Source organism: Balaenoptera acutorostrata, chromosome 14 (genome assembly GCF_949987535.1).
Source record: "Balaenoptera acutorostrata chromosome 14, mBalAcu1.1, whole genome shotgun sequence".
NCBI classification, from domain to species: Eukaryota; Metazoa; Chordata; class Mammalia; order Artiodactyla; family Balaenopteridae; genus Balaenoptera; species Balaenoptera acutorostrata.
Genome location: NC_080077.1, coordinates 20,999,550 through 21,023,432, shown reverse-complemented (window position 1 = coordinate 21,023,432; position 23,883 = coordinate 20,999,550). Strand labels below are relative to the sequence as shown.

Below are 23,883 nucleotides of genomic sequence, written 5' to 3'. Positions count from 1 at the left end.
ATTGATGTTTTTGCATCAATGTAAATAGCAGTGATTTATGTTATTAGGCTGTCCTCTTCCACTCTATTTTGCCTGATGACATTCATGAGAGTGGGTTAGATTTCAAAATAGATTTCATTTAATGTGTTCAATGAAATGTAATTGAAGTGTTAAAAACGCCTTTTTCATATACGTAAAATATCCTTCCAGGGCTTTGTTTCTCTAACACTTAAATTGACACCACACCAATGGTACCTGGGTGGATTCATTACCTCAGAACAATTTAGTGTAGAAGTGGAGTTAATCTTGAGTTGGTCTCTGTCACAGGAGCTCGAGGAGGGCATTGGCAACCACCAGCCCAGTTTTGCAGCACTAAACAGAGCTGGGGATGGGATTGTACAGAAACTCTCCCCGACAGATGGAAGCTTCTTGAAGGACAAGCTGGCAGGTTTAAACCAACGCTGGGGTGCGATCACTACAGAAGTGAAGGATCGGCGGCCAAGGTGATTTAGCCGTGATAATTCGAGGGCACGGGGTGAAGGTATTTGGGCAGAGCCTTTTGAGATACGACCCAATGAGTTCCAGGTCCTTTTATTGTCTGATGTTAATACAGTAGGAGTTTTATTGACATTTAAGACCTCCAATGTCCATGTTCTGTATTTTTAGGACATTGTCTCTTTCTGTGTCTTTAGGCTATCTGTAGTCTTACTTTTCTACTCAGATATCATACATGTCAAAAAAACCTTTATTTCTCTTTTTCCTGTTTATTATGATATGGCGACTATGTGGCAGAAACTTGAAGTAGGCGGAGGAACACCCTGGACTCCCAGTCTGAAGATCTGGATTCAGGGTCAGGCCTCTCCCTCACTCGTTTCCTGACTGGGCCTCGGGGTCTTCATGACTAATCCCTCTCACTCGGTAGTTCTTGGTGTCTAAGGGTGTCCTATATCCTTATATGTCAGTGCTGAGTACATAGTACAGTTCCTCATTTATGTGACATAATAAATATAATGTATTATTGTGCGTTTTTATGTCAGATTATGTTACAGTGCCCCAGATTTTATTAGGGTGTCTTCTGATTACAAACACGTTTGATTACCAGTGAATATAATACTCAACATTACACATATTATTTTATATATTACTATACAGTTATTTGAAGTTATGTTTTGAGACAATCAAGTCTTAATGGATGATTCCTACTTAATACATTTCATCTCATTAATGGCCTTTTTTTGGGAGGGGTGGGTTAATGATAGTTTTGGGTTAAAAAGCCCCAGGTAATTTTTTTCCTGCTAATTTTAACTGTGTAGATGATGTATTATTTTAGTGATAAGCTATTGTTATGTTAATGGCTAATCTAATACTTTATCAAGTATATAGTATGACATAAAATATTGAACTTTGAATATTTGGCTTATGGCTGCTTTTTATAAAATAACATCATCTGTTATTTTGTGTGTTTTGGTAGGAGTCAAATCATAGTTTGTGTGTCTTGGTTGAGAGGTTGCCATGTGGAAGAGACAGGGTTTGGCCTCATTTAATCGTCACAACTACTCTCTGAGGGGACTATTTAGACCCATTGTACAGCTTTGGAAACTGAGGCTCAGAGAGGAGAGGTTAAGTAACTTGTCTAGGGTCTCACAGAAAATTAGTGACAGTGCTAACTTATGCTCTCAAATACTATGCCTGTAAAACTTGGGAAGACCTCAGAGTTCGCTGGCCAAGTTTCCTCCCCTGTGAATGAAAACTAGGATATCTTCTTAGAGGAGTGTCATGAAGACTAAAGGAGATGGTGTTTGTAAAAAGTATTATTCCCTGACTATTCGTAGTAAACATGAACGACTAAGGAACTCAGAGAGACTAAGATGAAGAAAATGTTTAAAGGAAAAAATGATCTGATGTGGTTAAATGACACATTTATTAAGAAGATAGAGAGTTGTCACAGACACAGGGGTGATGGATTGTGGAATTGAGGCATCGCAGGGGAGGGATCCTGAAGCTGGTTTTGAAGCATTTACAGCAATTTTCCATAAATTCCCCTTACAGATGGTCTTGTAGGGAAAAGGCACAGAACAGACAAGGTGGGAGGCATTACTGGCCAGGTAAGAAATCTGTGAAGGTTGGATGGTGAAGAGGCTTCAGGGGACCAGGGGCAGGATTGGAAGCTGAGGTCCCATAGGATTTATGTGCCATGCTAGTGAGTCAGCAGGGAGAGTCCTTCTAGCTTGAAAATGATCTATCTCTCAGGTCTTCTTAAGGAAAAAGATGTACCTGCTGGCGTAGTATTAACAATAACTGCAGGAATTCCCCTAGTCAATTTCAAATGGATCTCTGTGGAATGTGGTAATTATTGCTCCTGGGACTAACAAGGTGAAGCTAATACATGTTTTACTCATTTTTTTGGAAGAGAAAAGAATAATGAATCTCTTCTCCAGCGTCTTGTATTTTAACTAAAACAATATTTGTTTTCATAAATTCATGTTTAACTTTACTTCAGGTTGTAATTTATCTCAAATTGGGACCACCTTGCAATGTTATGGGCTTATTATGTGTACTGTTATCAGTCACTGAGAAACAACACACAGCTCAATTTATTTTTGTATTGAGTGCCAGTCATTAAATATTTACACAGTTCAGCAACTTATGGTGTTACTCCTTAATGAGCAATTGTTATCTACTGTTTGAACATGAATTTATAACTTGTTTTTACTTAGTGATAACATTTAAAATGTAGATTATATTTAGCTAGTTTGTAGATGAAAATTTTGTGTGACTCATGTCTTATTGAAATTACTTGATAATGTTAGTTTTCTTCATAGATATATTTTCAAAATACTAAATTAGTCATGATTATGAAACATTGGAAATTTAAATTACAACTTTTTTTTTTTGAAACACAAGGTCTATAGTAGTATTTGAGTTGTTTCCAAAGTTGTTATTTAAAGACTCTTCCATACAGAGGGTAAATTACCTGTTTTGGTACTGGTAGTCTAAACAATTCGTACTATTGCTTTATTTATTTATTTATTTATTTAAATCTTGAAACAGTGTTCTCTCCTGATGGATACTTAAAAATGAAAACTTGTGATTTTGTAGTGATTGTCATTAATTTTTTTTTAAATTGAAGTATAGTTTATTTACAATTTTGTGTTGTGTGAGTCTCAGGTGTGCCGCAAAGTGATTCAGTTTATACATATATATTCTTTTTTATCGATAGATTCTTTTCCCTTATAGGTTATTACAAAATATTGAGTATAGTTCCCTGTGCTATACAATAGGTCCTTGTTGGTTATCTATTTTATATATAGTATTGTGTATATGTTAATCCCAAACTCCTACTTTATTCCTCCCCCCTTTCCCTTATCAGTTTTTTAAACATTAAAATACTCTCCTTCAAATATTGCTCTCTATTAAATATATAAGATTTATTTAACATTTTATTCTATATATATATATATATATATATATATATATATATAGTATCATTATGTTAGGTTTATTTGTGATTAAAAAGAAAAAGTCATAGCCATAAAAAATGTAAATTCTTATTAGGGATGACATAGTGTAATTCATTTAAAAAATTGCTTTCTATTTTTAAACCAGCAGCTAATAGCAGCAGCTATAAAAATGATACCACCACCAAGCTCTAAATAGCTTTCAAACTCTTTCTTAAAAATACATAATCTTGTTTGTCATATGAGGTCTAGTCATATTCTCATCTTTTGACAGATGGTTTATATAATTATAAATGTTATTCTTATAACATTAAAAAGTTGTAATTGAGGCAGGTTTTTTTTTAATATTCATATGACTATTTGTTTCCTTATAGCCTTTAAAACTTTGGCTTTGTTTTTTCTAGATCTTTTTTTATAACTTGGTGCTATATTCAAATATAATACTTATTTTAATGAGCTAATCAAATTTCTATTTTTTCTTGTCTTTCTTAATATTTGTAAAACTTTCCCATTCTCAGTATCTTGCCTTGTTCTTGTTCTTTCTTTCCTATGAATAAAGTAGAGTAATAGTTGCAACCTAATGTGAATAATATGTCATATAATGATACTTTTCTATCTCCATGGAGTACTCATAAAGAATTATGTATTTTTCCTTAATTATTTTAGATAAAGACATTTTTCATGTTTTCTTTTTAAAACCTCCATTATGTTGTATAGTGGTATCTAGCTTAAAATAAGTCCTTTGTATTAAATTTCTATATAGTTTTTCACGATGAGAGAAGACAACATTATTTAGTTTTAATGTTTTTTAATTTAATGAAGGAAGAGATCTTATTCTTATGTTTGCAAATAATCTTTGGTATTGCAGAACATATGTATTACTATTAACACTCATTTACGAATACATATTAAAATAATACATATTAAAATAATTGATTTGTGTGTGTGACATATTTAGTCAGAATATCTAATGCAAATATATAATGTTCTAGTTAATTGGATAATTTTTCTCAGTATTTTTCAATAATATAATCTTTTAGGTTAAAAGGAGAAAGTAAGCAGGTGATGGATTATAGAAAAAGACTAGATGAGATTATCTGTTGGTTAACAAAGGCCGAGAATGCTGTGCAAAAAAGATCAACCACTGAGCTGGAAGAAAACCTGCAAGAATTAACAGTAAGTGGTTTATTTGTCTCTATATTTGCCAGTGCTTTTTGATGCATGAATATTTTCACTGCAGATAAGATACTGCATGACTGAAGAAGAAAAGGGGAAGAAACTTTGTACTTTGTGGTAAATGTGGTGAACTTTAAAGAGGAATATCTTTTTTTTTTTTTTTTAATTTTAAAGAGCAGCTGTCATTTTATTCTTGCAGCGGTAAGGCTTCACACACATAAAAGTAATAAGTCATGTGGTCTCAGTATTGGACCAAAGGTTTTTTGGAATATTTTAAACAGACGTCATCATTTTAGAATATAATAATGCTGTGAAGTATAGTTTTTTGCTTTTGGACTTAGAAGATAATTACTGATTACTATCCATAAAACCGAGTCCTACAAGAAGACTCAAAGTGAGTTGAGAGTAACTCACTGCAGCTTACTATGGACTTAGCATCACGGTTGTATTAATCAAATTTTCTTTGTTGATCTGCAACCAACAAGAATTGTTTATAGTTGTATAGATATACAACATATAAAAATACATAAAGATATATAGATATGTTAATATACCCAAATATCCATACATTTTTATATCCACAAATTTTATATTTTTGTGTTAAGAATTAAAGTACTTGTAGTAGAACAATAAGCATAATGTGCTCACATTTTTACTAAACAAAAAGAAATTGTGTGTGAGTGTGGATACACACATCTGCATGCAACAAAGTATACCTAAAAGGATACCCACTAATCTGATAAGAGATTTTTTTCTAAAGGAGTATGATTGAGGTATTGTGGGAAAGAAACTTTTAATATTGATGAAAAATACATGGCAAACAATTATTAAGTTTCCTTTTCAAAATGTGACAAATATCTAACAAACTTGCTCCTGTCTTATCTAAAAATTTCAATAGTTTTCTTGGAATATGCCTTTGGTAAACAATTTGGGGGCAGTCACAGGGGATGGGACAGTATATTAGGGTAGGTAGAGATGCATGCATAAAATGCTTCTGTTGTTTCTGGGGTTTTTTTGGCCTTTCATTAGACATCATTTTATTAGCAAAGAACAGAATGTTAAGTTGTCAATGTAAATATGATATAATATGACTCTGTTAAGAGACAGGGGGTCAGGGGTAGCAGTTCATGTACACACAATGCACACTGAAGGTGGGAGGTCATTCCCAAATTAGTTACAGTTTGTTAAGATAAGTTCAGGCTTCTTAGAAGTTTATTTTCCATTTAAGAAATGAAAGGTCCACATTTATAGGAGTACAGTAAGTTGCTGACATACGAAGGAGTTCTGTTCCGAGAGCGCGTTTGTTAAGTCCAATTTGTTTGTAAGTCCAACAAAGTTAGCCTAGGTACCCGACTAGCACAATTGGCTATATAATACTGTACTGTAATAGGTTTATAATACTTTTCACACAGATAATATGTACATAAAAGCAAACACAAAAAATAAAGAAAACATTATTAATCTTTACGGTACAGTACCTTGAAAGGTACGGTAGTACAGTGCAACAGCTGGCATACAGGGGCTGGCACGCATGTTCGCATCTTTGCAAGTTCGCAACTTGAAGGTTCATATGTAGGGGACTTACTGTATTTCCCAAAGAGATTCCTAATACAGTTCTTGATCTTTTCCTGGTATGACCACCTTTTAACCATACCTCTCTTCTGACTCCTTTAGGACTTAATCCAGGAGATGGATGATCAAGCTGAAAAACTCAAATGGCTGAATAGAACTGAATTAGAAATGCTTTCAGATAAAAGTCTGAGTTTACATGAAAGAGAAAAAATTTCAGAAAGCTTAAGAACTGTAAATTCGACATGGAATAAGGTGTGTGTTAAGAATTACTGTGACACCTTTCTCATGTTTACTGATTTTGTTGTTAAAGAAGTGGAATCAGGCAACTGTTTTACTTTTAAGTGTACCCAAATATGGGCACATTTTATTAATGCTTACTAATATTGATAATTATATTTTTTTCATCTGTCATGGATGGAAACATATGTTCTCAAAGAATACTTATTTTACATGGAATTTTTTTGGCCTGGGAGATTTATACATTATATACTATATTAAATAATGAGTATATATTAGAATTAGGCAATAAAATGCTAATAATTATACTCTGAAAATGAAAGCACTAAAATAACTTTGTGATGCTGCATGTGACTTTTCACATACGTAGATTTATTTTTAATGATTTTATTCATTCAACATGTATTTACTAGGTTCCACGTGGGATGTAATGGTATGTGGCTACAAATATGACTAAGATAAAATCCTTTCTCTCATACTGTTACTTTTTTTGCAGTTGAAACAGAGGTAGATAAAGTAATAGATTTCTATATATTTTGGCTTGGTACATACCATAACAGAGTGTGAGGTCTGTCTGGGACATTGAATGGATATGTTTCTGCCCTGGTTTGGATAGGTCCCATATCAGTCATTTTCCTCCCTCTCTATCCTTTTAAAATGATAGCACTCATTCTATATCTAATGATTTAGGTGCTTTATTGATCTAGCCTCTCTGCTTGAGAATTACCGTCTTGATGAGTTACTGTGATTGATGACTCACACATCTGTATCTCTGGCCTGGACTCTATCATTACTCTAGACTTCATCACAGCTGCCTGCTTGGCATCTCCACTTCAGTGTCTAATAGGTATCTCAGACTGACATACAAAGTCAGACTCCTGATCTCCACCTCCCTCCTGTGCCTTAGTATACCTCTCCCACCTCAGTTACTGGTAATTACATCCTTATTGTGTTTTATGCCAAAAACCCTGGACTCAGTCTTATGACATGTGAATTATATCTCAATTAAAAACAAACAAACACGTAAACCTTGGAGTCACTATCATCAGCTTCTCCTTCAAAATGCCTGTCTCTTTGATGGACGGTTTGAATGGATGGCTAGATGACTAGATACATGATAAGGCAAATACAGCAAAATTTTAACAATTGTACATATTGAGTGGCACATGGGTGTTCCCTGGGCAATTCTTTCGGCTTTTCTTAGGTTTGCGAAATTTCATGAATTTGACCATTTCTCACTACCCCATGGCCACTAAGTTGTTTCAAGCCGCCGTCATCTCTTGTTGTATGATTCCTACAGTGGCCACTTCACTAGTCTTCCTGTTTCCTCCTTTTCCCTTTGTCAGTCTCTTCTCAGGAAAGCAGCCAAAGTATTTGTTAAAACATAACTCAGTTTAAGTAACTCCCCTGAACAAAGCCCACTAATGGTATTCCATCACATTCAGAGTAAAGGCCAAAGTCCTTACTGTGACTTATTAGGTTCATCATGTTCTGGCTTCCTGTTATCTCTCTGACTTCATCTGCTACTCTCTCTCCCTGTGCTGCTTTCCAGGCTTGTTGGCCCCGTGTCAAACATGCCAGACTCAGCTTGTGCATAATCAATCAGAGCACATGCATTTATTTAACACAGAGGATGTCAGTGGGTATTGTGTAGAATAGGGTATGGTAGTCACTTTGGGAGCACGATGTTAGATGGAGCCAAACCTTCCTTTATCACAGGACTTCACACAGATTTTACACTAATTATGTGAATTACGAATGTCTGAGACCAAGCAATGCTTACTCTGTAGAGAATTTCAACAAACACATTTTAAGAAATACTAATCTGAGATATTTCATTCATTCATGCTTTTATTCATTCACTTAATAGGTTTTTACTGGACTCTCATTTTATGCCAGGCACCATTTTAAGAGCTAGGAATACGGTAAAGAGCATGAAAATGCTTCTAACCCAAAGAGCTTATTGTGGGTGAGACAAGTAGATAAGCAATTATAACAAAGAGGTATCCATGGGGACATAAAGGTAGAGCACCCACCTGGCTTTGGGTGATAACCATGGAAGATTTTGTGGAGATCATATCCAAGCTAAGATGATAAAAGATGAATGAGTATTGGTCAGATGGAGAATGGAGGAAAAGGCATTGCAGGGAAAAGAAGCAGTAAGTGAAAGGGTCTAGAGGGGACAGAGAGTGAATCTGGGTCCTGGAAGTAGCTCAATATGAATTGGAAGGACAAGAGATGCTTGCAGAGACCTAGGGGCCTCACCATGCATCACAAGGAATTCGAGTTCCATCTTGAGGCTATTTCACCACCTTGAAAGCAGTGGGAAACTGTTGATGGGTTTTAAATAAGTTACATTTTGAAAGATCACTATAGCTGCACCACAGAGATGGATGGAGCGAACCCAAGGATGGATATGCTTAGGACATCAGGACATCAAGTAACCCCTCTGAGCAAAGCCCACCATCCAGATCAGGGTAACTGATCTGGGAAAATAGTTAGAGTCATTAGACAACTTTGTGAAGAGAGTGTCAAGGAGGCAGATGATGAATCCATATTTGGGCACGTCTGAATGTACAGTTGACAGGGAGAGCTGGACTGAAGATACGTTTTGGGGAGTCTTCAGCCTCTTAAAACTCCACATCATAAGTGAAACCATTAGAAACCAGGACCCAGGGAGAGAGGCCAGTATCGAGGGTTAGAAGACCAAAAAAACCTACCCTGTAGAATGTTGGTATTTGGTGGATGGGCAGAGGAAAATGAGCTGGGGAAGGACACTTAGAAGATCAGTCAGAGAGGTGGGAGTAAAATCAAGATTGTAGAATATTAACAAAATTCAAGGGACAGAGAGTGGTAGCATTAAATGTTGCAAAGGGGCAAGGCAGTTAAGGACTGCATGACATTCTTGATGCTAGTGGAGCTGGGGGTCAAGCAAGACTGCAGTGGATAGTAGTTAGTGAAAGTGGACACAGAAGCTTAGGCATTGAGGGGGAGGAAAGCGGCGGCATTATCATTTAGAAGAACGCTTCCTCTTCAGAAAATATAATCGTCTTTATTTATATACTATCCTTCTCTTTCTGTTTGGCCTGATGCTCTAGGTATGCAGAGAAGTGCCTAGTGCGCTGAAGGAACGCATCCAGGAACCCTGTTCTGTTGCTCAGACAAGAATTGCTGGTAAGATACAGTTTAGTTCTTTACAAAATTTTTTATACATAACAAAATTTTATGATTACGAGCCTTGTATGTGAATTAGAAAAACTTATTTAAAAACACAATGCGGTTGTGATTTCTTATTCTGCTTTCAATCATTTGAAAAGAACATCTTCTCTAAACACTAGACATATTTCACTGCCCAGTGTGTGCAAGGCATTCCCTCTCATGGGAGGTGAGACTTTTTGCCTTTCCTGGGACCAGAGTAGAACCAGATGCTGCTGGAGGCAAGGGAAGAGGCAAGGTGAGGACACTGGAAAATAGTTTTCTGGGGACATTTTAAAGTGAACAATTCTCCTAACTTGCTGTCCTGATTCTATTCTTATCTTACCACTCCTCGATAATCTAGCCTTCTGATGGCAGCTAAGTGATGCTTTAGAAACAGGTTTGATGTCACTCCTTTGATTTCAATCTTTTAATCACTTCCATCATACATAAGTGAGTTCTACAGTCTTACCATGGTCCAGAAGACCATGTATGATCTGTCTGCTACCTGTCTCTCTAATCCCATTTCTTATCACTTTTTCCTTTGTTCATTCTGCCTCAAACACACTGGTCTTCTTGCTGTTTCTAACATGCCAAGAACATTTCCATTTATGGCCTTTGTGCTTGCTGTTTCTTCTTTCTTTCTTACCCAAATGTCCTTCCCTCAGATATTGCATGTTTCACACACTCACTTCGTTCAGTTCTCTTCTCAAGTATTCCCTTCTTAGATGGGCCTTTCCTGACCTGACCACCATATGTCAGATACATCCTGCCTTTCTCCAAGATACATCCTGTTTCTCTCCAACTTTTTGCATCGGTTTTACTTCGTGACGTATATCCATTCACCCTCACCAGAATGCAAGCTCTGCGAGGTCAAGGTCTTTGTCTTATACATTCCCATACCTGTAGCATCTAGTCAAGTGCCTTGCACATTGTAGGTTCTTAATAGATATTTGATGAAACAATGAATGAATATTTAGGTTGTTTTCAATTTTTTAAAAGTACAGAAAATGACAGTGAGGATTGGGCAGAATGATGTATGAGGTAGTCTCTAGGGTATATGGTGGTGAATCACTGGGGTGATCGTGGTGAATATGGACAACTTTGCTAGCTGCTGCCTAGACTAGTTGTTCCAGGTTACCCTTCCACCAGCTGAATGTGAGGCTTCTCATTGTTCTACATTGTTTCCAGCGCTCCAACATTTTATTCCTAGGACCACTGTATGCTTTTTAAAATTATTGATTACCCCCAAAGACCTTTTGTTTGTGTGAGTTATGTCTATCAATATTTACCTAGTTAGAAAGTAAAACTGAGAAATTTCAAAAGTTATTTGTTTACTAACTTGTTAAAATAACAATAATAAAAAACATTCTGTTAATAAAATAATATATTTTATAAGATATTAACATAAGAAAGTATATTTTCCAAAACAAAAAAAACTTAGAAAAGTGATAATGGCATTACATTTTTGAAAATCTTTAAATTTCTGCCATAAGAGAAGACACCTGGATTCTTTTTTTTTTAATTAATTAATTAATTAATTAATTAATTTATGGCTGTGTTGGGTCTTCGTTTCTGTGCGAGGGCTTTCTCTAGTTGCGGCGAGCAGGGGCCACTCTTCATCGCGGTGCGCGGGCCTCTCACTGTCGCGGCCTCTCTTGTCGCGGAGCACAGGCTCCAGACACGCAGGCTCAGTAATTGTGGCTCACGGGCCTAGTTGCTCCGTGGCATGTGGGATCTTCCCAGGCCAGGGCTCGAACCCGTGTCCCCTGCACTGGCAGGCAGATTCTCAACCACTGCGCCACCAGGGAAGCCCACCTGGATTCTTGTATCTGCTTCTTCATTCGCTCTATTGTGATACCATATGTCATGTAGCCTTGAGTAAAACGCCACTCTACATTTGAGAAGGAATGAGCAGGAAGAGGCAAATAACTTATTATGATGATGATCGTAGTTTTGGCATCCACACCCCGTGGAAGGGTCTCTAGGGACCCAGAGCTCCCCAGACATCACATTTGGAACCTATGACCTGTGGAGATAGGGCACTTCATTTTAATTTGCGTTTCCTCAATTACCTGTGTGCTTGAGCCTTTTAAAAATATGTTTATTGTCTTTCTTATTTCCTCTTCTGTGGATTGCTGGTTGATGTTTTTTGAGTTTGAAAAAACTACTTTTGTTACTAATTCCTTGTCTGGAATGTGCATTGCAAATACCTTCTCCCTTAATCTGTGGCTTTTAAATTTTTTATTTGTGGTACTATTTTCAGAATTCTTAAACATTAATGATCTATTAATAGCTTTCCTTCTTGTGATTTATTTTAGAAATCCTTTATTACTCTGAAGTCATAAAGACATTCTTCTATATTTTACAATTGTAGTTTTCATATGCAGGTCCTTAATTCCACTGAAAATTAATTTTCCTAAGGTGCATGTGAGGTCAAAATCTGTCCCATCATCTTCCCGCTGCAGCCATGGGTCACCACTTTTCCCAGCATCATTTATTGACCAGTAAATTCCTCATTGATCTATAATGTAGTCTCTGCCAAGGTCAGGCTTCTTTGCCACCTACGCACTGTGGTTGTTCTCTTCCAGTGGTCTGTTTGAATGTCTGGATCTGTAATACACGAGGTTAATCATTCATTATTAGCTGAGTAATACAACTAAATATCTGGTAGGGCATGACGCTATCAAAAATAAAATGTTTTGGGCTTCCCTGGTGGCGCAGTGGTTGAGAGTCTGCCTGCTAATGCAGGGGACACGGGTTCGAGCCCTGGCCTGGGAAGATCCCACATGCCGCGGAGCGGCTGGGCCCGTGAGCCACAACTGCTGAGCCTGCGCGTCTGGAGCCTGTGCTCCGCGGCGAGAGAGGCCGCGGCGGTGAGAGGCCCGCGCATCGCGATGAGGAGTGGCCCCCGCTTGCCACAACTGGAGAAGGCCCTCGCACAGAAACGAGGACCCAACACAGCCAAAATCAATCAATCAATCAATCAATCAAAAACATACGCATCTGATTCAAGATCCTCATTAAAAAAATAAAATAAAATAAAATAAAATAAAATGTTTTGACTGTTCTTGGCCCTTTTCTTTCCTATATTAATTTTAAAATCAAAATTTGAATGTATAATTTGGTCAAGTTACGCACAAACCTGTTGGGATTTTTTTTTTAATTGTGCTGAATTTACAGATTGACTTCATGTTTTAGAAAATTATTTAAGCGTCATTTAATATACCGTATGCTAAAATGGGTCTAGATAGATCTAATAATTAATTCAACCACCTCTTGTATAAAAACTAAAGAAAAACAATTACCAGTCTCCCACTGTTCAAAATAAGACAAAAGCATACAAACAAAAAATATAGAGAAAATAGATATCAAATCTTTGGAGAAGACAAGAGTAAGTTCTGAGAAAACAGTCCCCCAAGACAGATTTATGAATTTGCTCAACCGAACTTTGTTAACATCTATATGTTAAAAAGAAAAAAAATTAAATCCTAAAATAGAAACACTGTTTTCAGCAATGTGACGGGGTTTATCTTTCTTGCATAAAAAGTTCATCCAAACTGATGAGGAAGCAGATAAAGAACACTTACAGTTATAAATTATACCATATTTGATTACCAAACATGAAGAATATTTATCCTCACTGGTAACCAAAAAGACATGAAATGACACAATGGTGAAAGATGTGTGTTTATCCGTAGAGATAGAATTTTGTTTGTGTGGATGCAGGATGTTCATCAATTCCATACACTGCTGGAAGTCTAAATTTCCAACTTTTAAGGAAAACAATTTGGCAATCAGTAGTAGATACATTAAATTTTTTCATATCTTTTAACCTAGTAATTCTGTTTTGGGAAATTTCTAAGGTGGCGATCAGAACTGTAAAGAATACACAAAAAGATACTTCTTGCAAGTTCTTTTTTTTTCTGGTTTTTGTTGTTGTTTTTCTTTTGCAATTTTTTTTTAATTCAACAAATATTTATTGAGCACCTACTATGTGCCAGGTATAGTTCTAGGTGTCAGGGATTCATTAGTAAATACGCATAATAAATAAGTGAAATACATGGTATGTTGGAAGAAAATTAGAGAAGTGTAAGAGAGACTGTGCCACTGAGGTTGGCCGTGGAGCACAGGAGGAAATCAGGTGTGCTGAGAGGATATTGAAATTTTAAAAAGAATATCAAGAGACCTCATTTAGAAGATGATAAGTAGGCAAAGCCTAAGAGCAAAAGCACTTTTTTTGAATTTCCTTAATATTATTCTTTTTGTTCTCTGACGCAGTGTTGTGATAGGAATTTAAATATCCTTGACAGATGGCTATAGCTGCACCTGTGTTAAGTCCTATGCTTCTTTACACCCAGTTTTTTTCCAGTTTTATTAAGAAATAATTGACATACATCACTGTATAAGTTTAAGGCATACAGCATGATGGTTTGATTTACATGTATTGTGAAGTGATTACCATAAATGGATCATCTTCTCATATAGATACAATTAAAAAAAGAAAAAAGGAAAAAAAATTTCTCCTTATGATGAGAACTCATAGGATTTACTCTCAACAACTGTTCTATATATCATACAGCAGTGTTAACTATAGTCTTCATGTTGTACATTACATCCTTGGTACTTGTTTATCTTGTAACTGGAAGTTTGTACCTTTTGACCACCTTTCTCCAATTTCCTCTCCCCCCACCCTTCACCTCTGGTAACCACAGGTCTGATTGATCTCTTTTCCTATGAATATTTTTTCTTTTTAGATACCATATATGAGATCATACGTATTTGTCTTTCTCTGTCTGACTTACTTAGCATAATGCCTTCAAGGTCCATCCATGGTGTCTAAAATGATAGGATTTTCTCATTTCTTATGTCTGAATTATATGTATACATTTCAATACTAACCCCTTATCAGATATACGGTTTGCACATATTTTTTTTCCCATTCTCTGTAGGTTGTCTTTTCACTTTGTTGTGTTGATGGCTTCTTTTGCTGTGTAGCAGCTTTTTAGTTTGATGTAGTCCCACTTGTTCAGTTTTGATTTTGTTGCGTATTCAAAGAGTCAACACCATGACCCAGGTCAAGGAGCTTTATTCCTCTGTTTTCCTCTAGGAGTTTCATGGTTTCGGGTCTTACATTTAAGTCTTTAATCCATTTTGAGTTAGTTTTTTGCGAGTGGTGTAAGACATGGGTCCAAATTTACTGTTTTATGTGTGAATGTTCAATTATCTTAGCACCATTTATTGAAAAGGCTATCTTTTCTCCATTGTATATTCTTGGCTCCCTTGTCAAATATTAGTTGACCATATATGCAAGCTCTTTTTTAAAGTAAAAGTTCAGGAGTAGTCTAAGTATCCAGCTGTAGGAAAAGAGGTAACTAAAAGTTAGAGACTATATACATAGATTATTACATAGGTGTTCACAGTGATGTTTATTAAAAATGACTAATGCTTATGTTGTAAAGGGAAGTGAAAAAGAACAGAAAATTACAAATAAAATGGCTTTACAATTAAAGCAAAAACATCTTGACAAAATAAAATAACACTCCTAATTTTCTCATGGTTGATGTACTTTTTATTTTATTTTCTCTTGATATCAGCGTTAGTTACTTTTGAGTTATTGCTGCCCTAGAATGTGGTGAGACTGTGTGTTTAATTGCCATTATGGCAACCAAAGACATATAGATACTTCAGGAAATACCATTGCCATTTCAGTATTAAAAAATAAAAACCTCTTTCAATTGTTTTACTTAAACTAAGTTTTACATAAATACACATACATGTCATCATTACATCACCACAGTCAGATTATCCTGCTGTGTTATTGATACTTTGCTACGTTTTTTATTTCAGCTCATCCCAGTGTCCAAAAGATGGTGCTAGCATCATCTGCATCAGATATTCCTGTTCAGTCTCCTCGTACTTCAGAAATTTCAGTTCCTGCTGATCTGGATAAAACGATAACAGAACTGGCCGACTGGCTGGTGTTGATCGACCAGATGCTGAAGTCCAACATTGTCACTGTCGGGGATGTAGAAGAGATCAATAAGACAATCTCCCGAATGAAAGTAGGTACCTAGTGTAAAGGCTTGTCATGGAAACACCAAGATCTGTTTGGATCACTTTTGTTTATCTTAAACTCTGGGAGAATGAGCTTTAAAAAATTCTTGACCTGTCAAACAGCCATCCTGGGCAAGCTCTGATGAGTAAAGCTTTTCTTGCATTTGTGCTGTTTTCGTAAGAACAAGTTTAACAACGTGAGCTGTAGAGTCACTGTATTTTTATGATCTGAAACTGATATCGTAAATCCAGCCACATCAGTATAAGTGTAAACTGGTGTTACATTTAATGCCTAGTGTCATGTAGAATAATTTGTTGAAGCGCCTTTTCAATTTATATTTCATAATGAGCTTGTTTAATTGCTGACATCGTAAGTGAGAATATCCTGACTATAGTTTTATTTCTATACATATGCCATCTAATATCAATTTGTAAAGTTCTTTTTCCACATTTAGTGTGTTTTTGGTACTGGGCTGTGTGCTGTCTAGGGATATTGAAAAGAATATACCAGATAGAAACTGGGAATGAACCATGAAATAATAACAGCTCTTGCTAACTCTTATTAAGTGCTTAATGTATGCTAGGTATTTTTTTGAGTATTTTACATGTATTATTTCATTCACTTTAATAATCTTGTGAGGTAAGTATCAGTTTTATTCCCATATTAAAAACATGTGTGGCCAGGCACAGTCTAATAAAAGCTGCGGGACAGGTACACGCCACCTGTAAGGGGGAGCCAGAATGAGGAAAGGGATTACCTCCACAGTGAAGGAAGGCAGACTACATGGGATTTTGACATTTAGAGACAAAATAAATGGCACTCCTGGTATAGGGACCAGGGTGAATAAAGACATGAGGTGGGGAGCATGAAGGATATTGGGTCAAGAATTGTGCAGGAAAGAGGTGTAGTGGGAAGTAAGAGAGCAAAGGCAGCCCAAGTTCACATTGTGAAGGAGCTTGTAGACCACGCAAAGCTCTTTGGACGTTTAGTCTGTAAGCAGTTGCCAAGCATCTTGTTTTTCCCTTTTTCTTTTTTAAATTGTGGCTGGAGACTGTTGATAACAATGCTGTGCTTGAGTAAGAAGACTGGGAATGGTGCACGAGATGCTTCAAACAAGGAGAAGAGCCCTTGCCGAGGGGCTGAGATGATGCTATTGCAATTAGCAGAAATCAGGCACAGAAGAAATGGAATGTGGATGAGGGTTTGATTGATTTAGTTTCAAATATGTTGTGTTGAGAGGCCCTTATGCCATTTAGAAGGAAATGATCAGCATTCATTGAACTGTCTCTTTGCGATTCAGGATTAGAAGTTGTGAATAAGCCATTTAGAAATAATATTTGACACTGTAGGAATAATTGAAATCTGAAAAATTAGTGAATTCACAGAGGAAGAGCTGGGAGAGAATCTTTGGAAATTGTGTTTTCTAATCTTTATGGCTATTAGTTCCATACTTAAAATACACCATTTTCCTGATGTTGCTAACTTTTCTCCCATATTTGTTAGTACTAAGAGACACAAACTTCCTAGAGCAGCAGTTTTTCATGACTAAGATTATTTAATTTTCAGTTATTCCAATTAGGATTTTTCTAATACTTTACCACCATCCCTGTAGATGCCATTAGTTTATGTTCATATCTGACGTAGGACAGATATGCAAAGCGTCAGCTGCAGAAATCACTGCTGATGTTTTGAAAGCACTTTTTAGTTTTCAAAGAGATTTTCTTCATTTAATTTCCTCAGAGTTGATATAGCTGAACTGCAAGCATTTTATTATTTCTTTTTGTGAAAATAAAAGCACAGAGAGGGCTTCCCTGGTGACGCAGTGGTTGAGAATCTGCCTGCTAATGCAGGGGACACGGGTTCGAGCCCTGGTCTGGGAAGATCCCACATGCCGTGGAGCAATTAGGCCCGTGAGCCACAACTGCTGAGCCTGCGCGTCTGGAGCCTGTGCTCCGCAACAAGAGAGGCCATGATAGTGAGAGGCCCGCACACCGCGATGAAGAGTGGCCCCCACTTGCCGCAACTAGAGAAAGCCTTAGCACAGAAACGAAGACCCAACATAGTAATCAATCAATCAATCAATCAATAAATCTTTAAAAAAAAAAAAAACCACGGAGAGGTAAAGTGCCTTGCCTGGTGATCCAGGTGATAAGTGGGAGAGCTGAGACTTGAACCTAGGACCTCTGACTTCAATTGCTGCACTTTCTCCGCTATGTCACTGATGCATCACTATCTCTTATAGGAGGAAAACAACAACTTTGATGTCAGCACACCAATTTTGCTTTGTTACTATTTTATCATATGGATTATTAACCTATTTTAACAATCATTTTGTCTTAACAGATCACAAAGGCTGACTTAGAACAGCGCCATCCTCAGCTTGATTATGTTTTTACATTGGCACAGAATTTGAAAAATAAAGCTTCCAGTTCAGATGTGAGAACAGCAATCACAGAAAAATGTAGGTTTTTAAAAAAATTATTTATCATCATTCACTTTCCCTGAAAATGGTAACACGTACACACACACACATACATTTTTGAAGATTAGTCAACCAGAAATTAATATTATTTGATGATTTGATATTTGATACTCTATTAATAACATAGCTTTCCCTTGTTTTTTATTTTTTGTGAACATTGTCATAATTCCCTTATGAATTCCTTGAAGTATTAATATCATTACTTTTAAGTAATTACTGATACATTGAAGTTTTTTCTTTTAAGTTAGAATTTCTTTTAAAGGAACCAAAAAAAACAAAAGTTAGAGAAACCCATAGGAATGCAAATCCATTCTTCTGTTATATTCACGGAAACCAAATCTTACCATGTCTCTTAACTCATCTTCTCAAAAGTCATTCCAAAAATATTTATTGAGCAGTTACTATACATCTGTGTGCCTGGCACTAAGTTGGGAATACTTTAGTTAAATACAAAATAAAACAAAACAAAAATTAAATACAAAACAGCAACAACAAAGTTCCCTGTTTCAAATTTGCTTTCTGGCTTAAAAGCATCCGTTAAATCTGTATGACATACAAAACAAAGTCAAAATTCTCAAGAATGTCACATAGGGGCAATCGCTGTCTGCTTCCATCACTCCTTTTCTCTCTTTAGCCCTCAGCACTGTCTGTAACTATTCTGTACTGTAGATATTCTTTAAAACGCCCTGACATTTCTTAGTCTCCTTACCTTTATTCACGTTATTTTTTTCTTCTTGACCTCTCCCCAGGTGAAATTCTACTCAGCAGCTAAAATGTCACCTTCTTTGTGAAGTCTCTCCCACCCTCTTTTAGTCTCTGGTGAACTATATTTTCTATCTTTAGTTCCTGCTGTGACCTTTTCCCCCATAATTTCATTGTAGATCTCACAGTTAATTCTCTCTCCCCTCCATAGATTGTAAATACTCCCCTTTTTGGCCCTGAGGGCTCCCCCAGGGCCCAGTACCAATTAGTTACTTAATAAATATTTATTTGTGGCAGAATATAAACTGGAAGATATTTTATTACCTAGTCTAATATTTCTGAAGGAAAGTCAACTATTCCCCCTATAAAAACTGTTTTGATTTCAAAATAAATGTTGCAGCAGCAAGGTTATTATAAGAGATGAGTTAGCAGAGAACTTTTAGTGTGTCACAATATTGGTTTATTTTTACTAAGTAAGCCATTTTCTTTCTTTCCCACCTTTTTTTTTTTTTTTTTTTTATTAACTGGTGGATTGCTTCTGCCTATCGAACTCTGGAGTGACCCTGTTTCCCATCACGTGGCAAAGGAGCTTCTCAGCTTTGGTGACACCAAACTATTTACAAAGGCTTCTCCACTTTGCTTTTTCTACCATCTTTTGTTTTTTCCTCCACCCCTCCTCTCTGTCCAAAGTTTGCTTTAAGGTTTTCTTCTCCCGAATACCTTCCTTTTTCAATTTAACTCCCTCTTTTTGTTTTCTCTCAGTTTTTTCTGGTATAGAGGCTGCATGGTCCATATCACTATTCATTATATGAAAAACCACCCTCAGCCAGAGGGTGCTACCAATAGTAACTTGCTTTTTGCACTTATTTCCAATGAATAGGATAATTTGCTTATCTTTTATGATAAACCTCTGATACTTGCTGTCACTTGATATCTTTAGTTTTATTTGTTCAGTATTAAAGGATTCTATTAGTTATAGTACTTTATGTAGCTTTGTAACTGACAAGTAAACCATTACAATAAATTTTCCCTCTCCCTAAGTTAAAATGTAAGCAATTTATTTAAACTGTTAGATAAGACAGCATAAAATAATCTCACTGAACAATTTCTTAGAATTATTTTACATAAGTATAATTTACATTTTTCTGAACAGTCTTAAACTGATAGCTCTTAATGGTTTACTATAACCCAGTATTGTTTGAAGAATTTTACCAAAAGGTCTCATTATGACTTAGCTGCAATGTTATTTTTTAGTTAAGTTCTTCTTGGCCTGGTGCTTAACTATAGCCCTTCAGTCTTTCTGGCATACAAGGCATCTTCTAGAAGTTTGTTTCTAGCTTTCTACCTACGTATTACGAATGGGTTGTTGAAGATATTTAAAGTTATTGCTTACTAGTACTTCAGTTCAAATCATGAATTGCCCCTGAAGTGATTAATCAAAAGTTTAAGTTTCCTTAGATCTCTTTTTCCTTGACACATGTTAAAAATACAAGAGGAAAGAAAGTAGGGGAGAGAAAAGGAGAAGAGAAAGAGACAGAAAGAGAGAATGAAAGAAAGAGAAATAGAAACAATAAAAAAGAGAGAGGAAAAGAGCCAATATGGATTTTTTTTATAATAAAAAACTGCTGGGTACCTAGAACTTGAATCTAATTTACTTTTAGCGCTTCTCTTGAATATATAAAACCACTTCCTTTTAGAGAGGTTTTATGCTACAGTAAAACAAATGTGAAAAGTATTCTTAAGTATTTTATTTTCTTTTAAAATCAATACTACCTTAGAGCATTTCCTTAGAGGATGACAAGTGACTATATCTTTGGTCATAAAGTTCTATCATAATGTACTGTTAAAATCTACCTTCTTCAAACCAAGTTCTGTAAATATAAATTAGGTAGGAATTTATTTTCTTTATAATTTTTGGTTTGTCAGTTTATAAAGGTCAGTATCTTTATTGTGAGATATTTTAATGCTTTAAAATAGAGTTTAATTCAAGATTTTTTCTTCAAGGATGGTTTCAGAAATATATCAGTCATACAATGTGGCAGACATAATAAAATTCCTTTAAAATGTGTATGTACCATTTTGCCTCCTTTCTCTTTTCTCTATATAACCTTATTTGTGATGAATTTGGTATCAGGTATTTTTCCCCTTTCCTGGTAGTTACTTTCTGGGATTTTTAAAAATATATATAATGCCTCCTCCAGTGGAAAAGGTCAAGAACCAGTGGGATAGCACCCAGCATGGTGTGGAGTTAAGACAGCAGCGGCTGGAGGACATGATTATTGACAGTCTTCAGTGGGATGACCACAGGGAAGAGATGGAGGAGCTCATGAGAAAATACGAGGCTCGCCTCTATATTCTTCAACAAGCTCGAAGGGATCCACTTATCAAACAAATTTCTGATAATCAAGTAAGACTCATTAGATACTTTCTGGCATTATCAATTTGTGGGATGTGCTTGTTTTGTTCTGTTGCTAACTGTAATTTTTAGGACCTTTGTCATAATGTTTTCCCAAGTGCTTAGAATGTACACTGAAATTTATAGAAAGAATTTGACCAGGAAGGTTTTTGAAAAATTTCTGGAGGCATAACAAATAGAAATGTACATATATCCTAGATTTATAGCTCACTGACTCTTTGCAAATGGAACTTAGAACCAGCATCTAGAAAGAAAACATTTTCAGGATCCCAGGAACCCTCCTTTTGTTCCCTTCCATATCTACCCTGAAGGTATATTTTTATTTATGAAATCTCCTGAGACTTTCATTTGAGGGCTACTGTAGTGAACAAATCAAGTATTAACTAAATTTAGTTTCTTTTAATACCTTTTTAAAAAAATTTTTATAAATTTATTTATTTATTGGAGGCGTTGGGTTTTCGTTGAGGTGCACGGGCTTCTCATTGCAGTGGCTTCTCTTGTTGCAGAGCATGGGCTCTAGGTGCACGGGCTTCAGTAGTTGTGGCACACAGGCTCAGTAGTTGTGGCTCACGGGCTCTAGAGTGCAGGCTCAGTAGTTGTGGTGCATGGGCTTAGTTGCTCTGCGGTATGTGGGATCTTCCCAGACCAGGGCTCGAACCCGAGTCCCCTGCATTGGCAGGCGGATTCTTAACCACTGCGTCACCAGGGAAGTCCCTCTTTTAATACCTTTATAACCAAACCATTTTATCAATATCATCATAGCAGGTACCTTTTTTGTGATTAGTTTGATTATAGAGTTGATGATATTGAACATTTATGGTATTTTTAAAGTGCTATTTTAAATCTCTACAATCATAGAAAATATTCTTGAGTTGGAGGTTATGGTTGTTAGGTTATACTTTGGTGTAACATTTATTTACCCTTCAGATAGCCTAAATGAAAGTGTACGCTTGTGAAGAATATAATAAAGGATATATGGGAAAAATCTCAGACATGAGAGTATGTTTTTATTCTTCAGACATGTAGACTTTCCATGGTTACAACTTAAAAAGCAAGTGTCCAGGTATCCTGGTTTCCTGGATCATTCTCTGTGTTTATGCTATCTGCTGATTTGTCTTCACCAAATGACTCAAAAGTAATAATCAGCAAAGCCCCTGGACACTTAACCAGAGGAATACAGTTAAAAGTGATATCAATGTTTCAATCATCATATTCAGAATATTCTTTTCTTTTTTTTTTAATACATCCTTATTGGAGTATAATTGCTTCGCAATACTGTGTTAGTTTCTGTTGTACAACAAAGTGAATCAGCCATATGCATACATATATCCCCATATCCCCTCCCTCTTGAGCCTCCCTCACACCCTCCCTATCCCACCCCTCTAGGTCGTTGCAAAGCACCGAGCTGATCTCCCTGTGCTATGCGGCTGCTTCCCACTAGCTATCTATTTTACATTTGGTAGTGTATGTATGTCGATGCTACTCTCACTTCGCCCCAGCTTCCCCCTCCCCCTCCGTGTCCTCAAGTCCATTCTCTACGTCTACGTCTTTATTCCTGCCCTGCCACTAGGTTCATCAGTGCCATTTTAAAAAAATTAATTAATTAATTAACTTTGGGCTGCGTTGGGTCTTCGTTGCTGTGCGCGGGCTTTCTCTAGTTGCGGCGAGCGGGGGCTACTCTTCGTTGCAGTGCGCGGGCTTCTCATTGCGGTGGCTTCTCTTGTTGCGGAGCATGGGCTCTAGGCATGCGGGCTTCAGTAGTTGTGGCTCATGGACTCTAGAGCGCAGGCTCAGTAGTTGTGGCACACGGGCTTAGTTGCTTGGTGGCCTGTGGGATCTTCCCGGACCAGGGCTCGAACCCATGTCCCCTGCATTGGCAGGTGGAATCTTAACCACTGCACCACCAGGGAAGCCCTGTACCATTTTTTTTTTTAGATTTCATATGTATGCATTAGCATACGGTATTTGTTTTTCTCTTTCTGACTTACTTCACTCTGTATGACAGACTCTAGGTCCATCCACCTCACTACAAATAACTCAATTTCATTTCTTTCTATGGCTGAGTAATATTCCATTGTATATATGTGCCACATTTTCTTTATCCATGCATCTGAGGTATCGCCTCACACGGGTCAGAATGGCCATTATCAAAAAATCTAGAAACAATAAATGCTGGAAAGGGTGTGGTGAAAATGGAACCCTCCTGCACTGTTGGTGGGAATGTAAATTGATACAACCACTATGGAGAACAGTACGGAGGTTCCTTAAAAAACTAAAAATAGAGCTACCATATGACCCAGCAATCCCACTACTGGGCATATACCTGGAGAAAACCATAGTTCAAGAAGAATTTTCTTTTCTAATCAGCAGCGTAGTTCTATTCTGGAACTTTAGGGTGGATTTTTCTGCTAGTCGCTACAAAAATCATTTTAAGAACATTCATTTGTCATTTAGATTTTATGGGGAGTATCTTGATACAAGCGCTCTCAGAGGTGGAAAAAAATTTATCAAGGAACCAATGCCTATGGACATACAGCATCAATTTAGTTTATTCAAGCAACTCTCAGTAAACCTTGCTTAGCTACTGGACCCACCCAAGCAGTTAACT

General features: G+C 36.5%; 1 protein-coding gene across 8 annotated transcripts in view; it reads left to right on the top strand.

Moving 5' to 3' along the window:
* The window catches only part of UTRN (utrophin), a 506,643-nt gene that overhangs the window by 225,866 nt on the left and 256,894 nt on the right, over positions 1-23,883 (top strand). For all 8 annotated transcript variants that reach the window (XM_057528183.1, XM_057528180.1, XM_057528182.1 and 5 more), the window contains 7 exons: positions 307-482; positions 4,478-4,613; positions 6,288-6,437; positions 9,521-9,596; positions 15,468-15,682; positions 18,019-18,136; positions 21,061-21,266. In XM_057528183.1, coding sequence (XP_057384166.1) covers positions 307-482; positions 4,478-4,613; positions 6,288-6,437; positions 9,521-9,596; positions 15,468-15,682; positions 18,019-18,136; positions 21,061-21,266 — 1,077 coding nt within the window. The remainder of the gene's footprint in view (positions 1-306; positions 483-4,477; positions 4,614-6,287; positions 6,438-9,520; positions 9,597-15,467; positions 15,683-18,018; positions 18,137-21,060; positions 21,267-23,883) is intronic.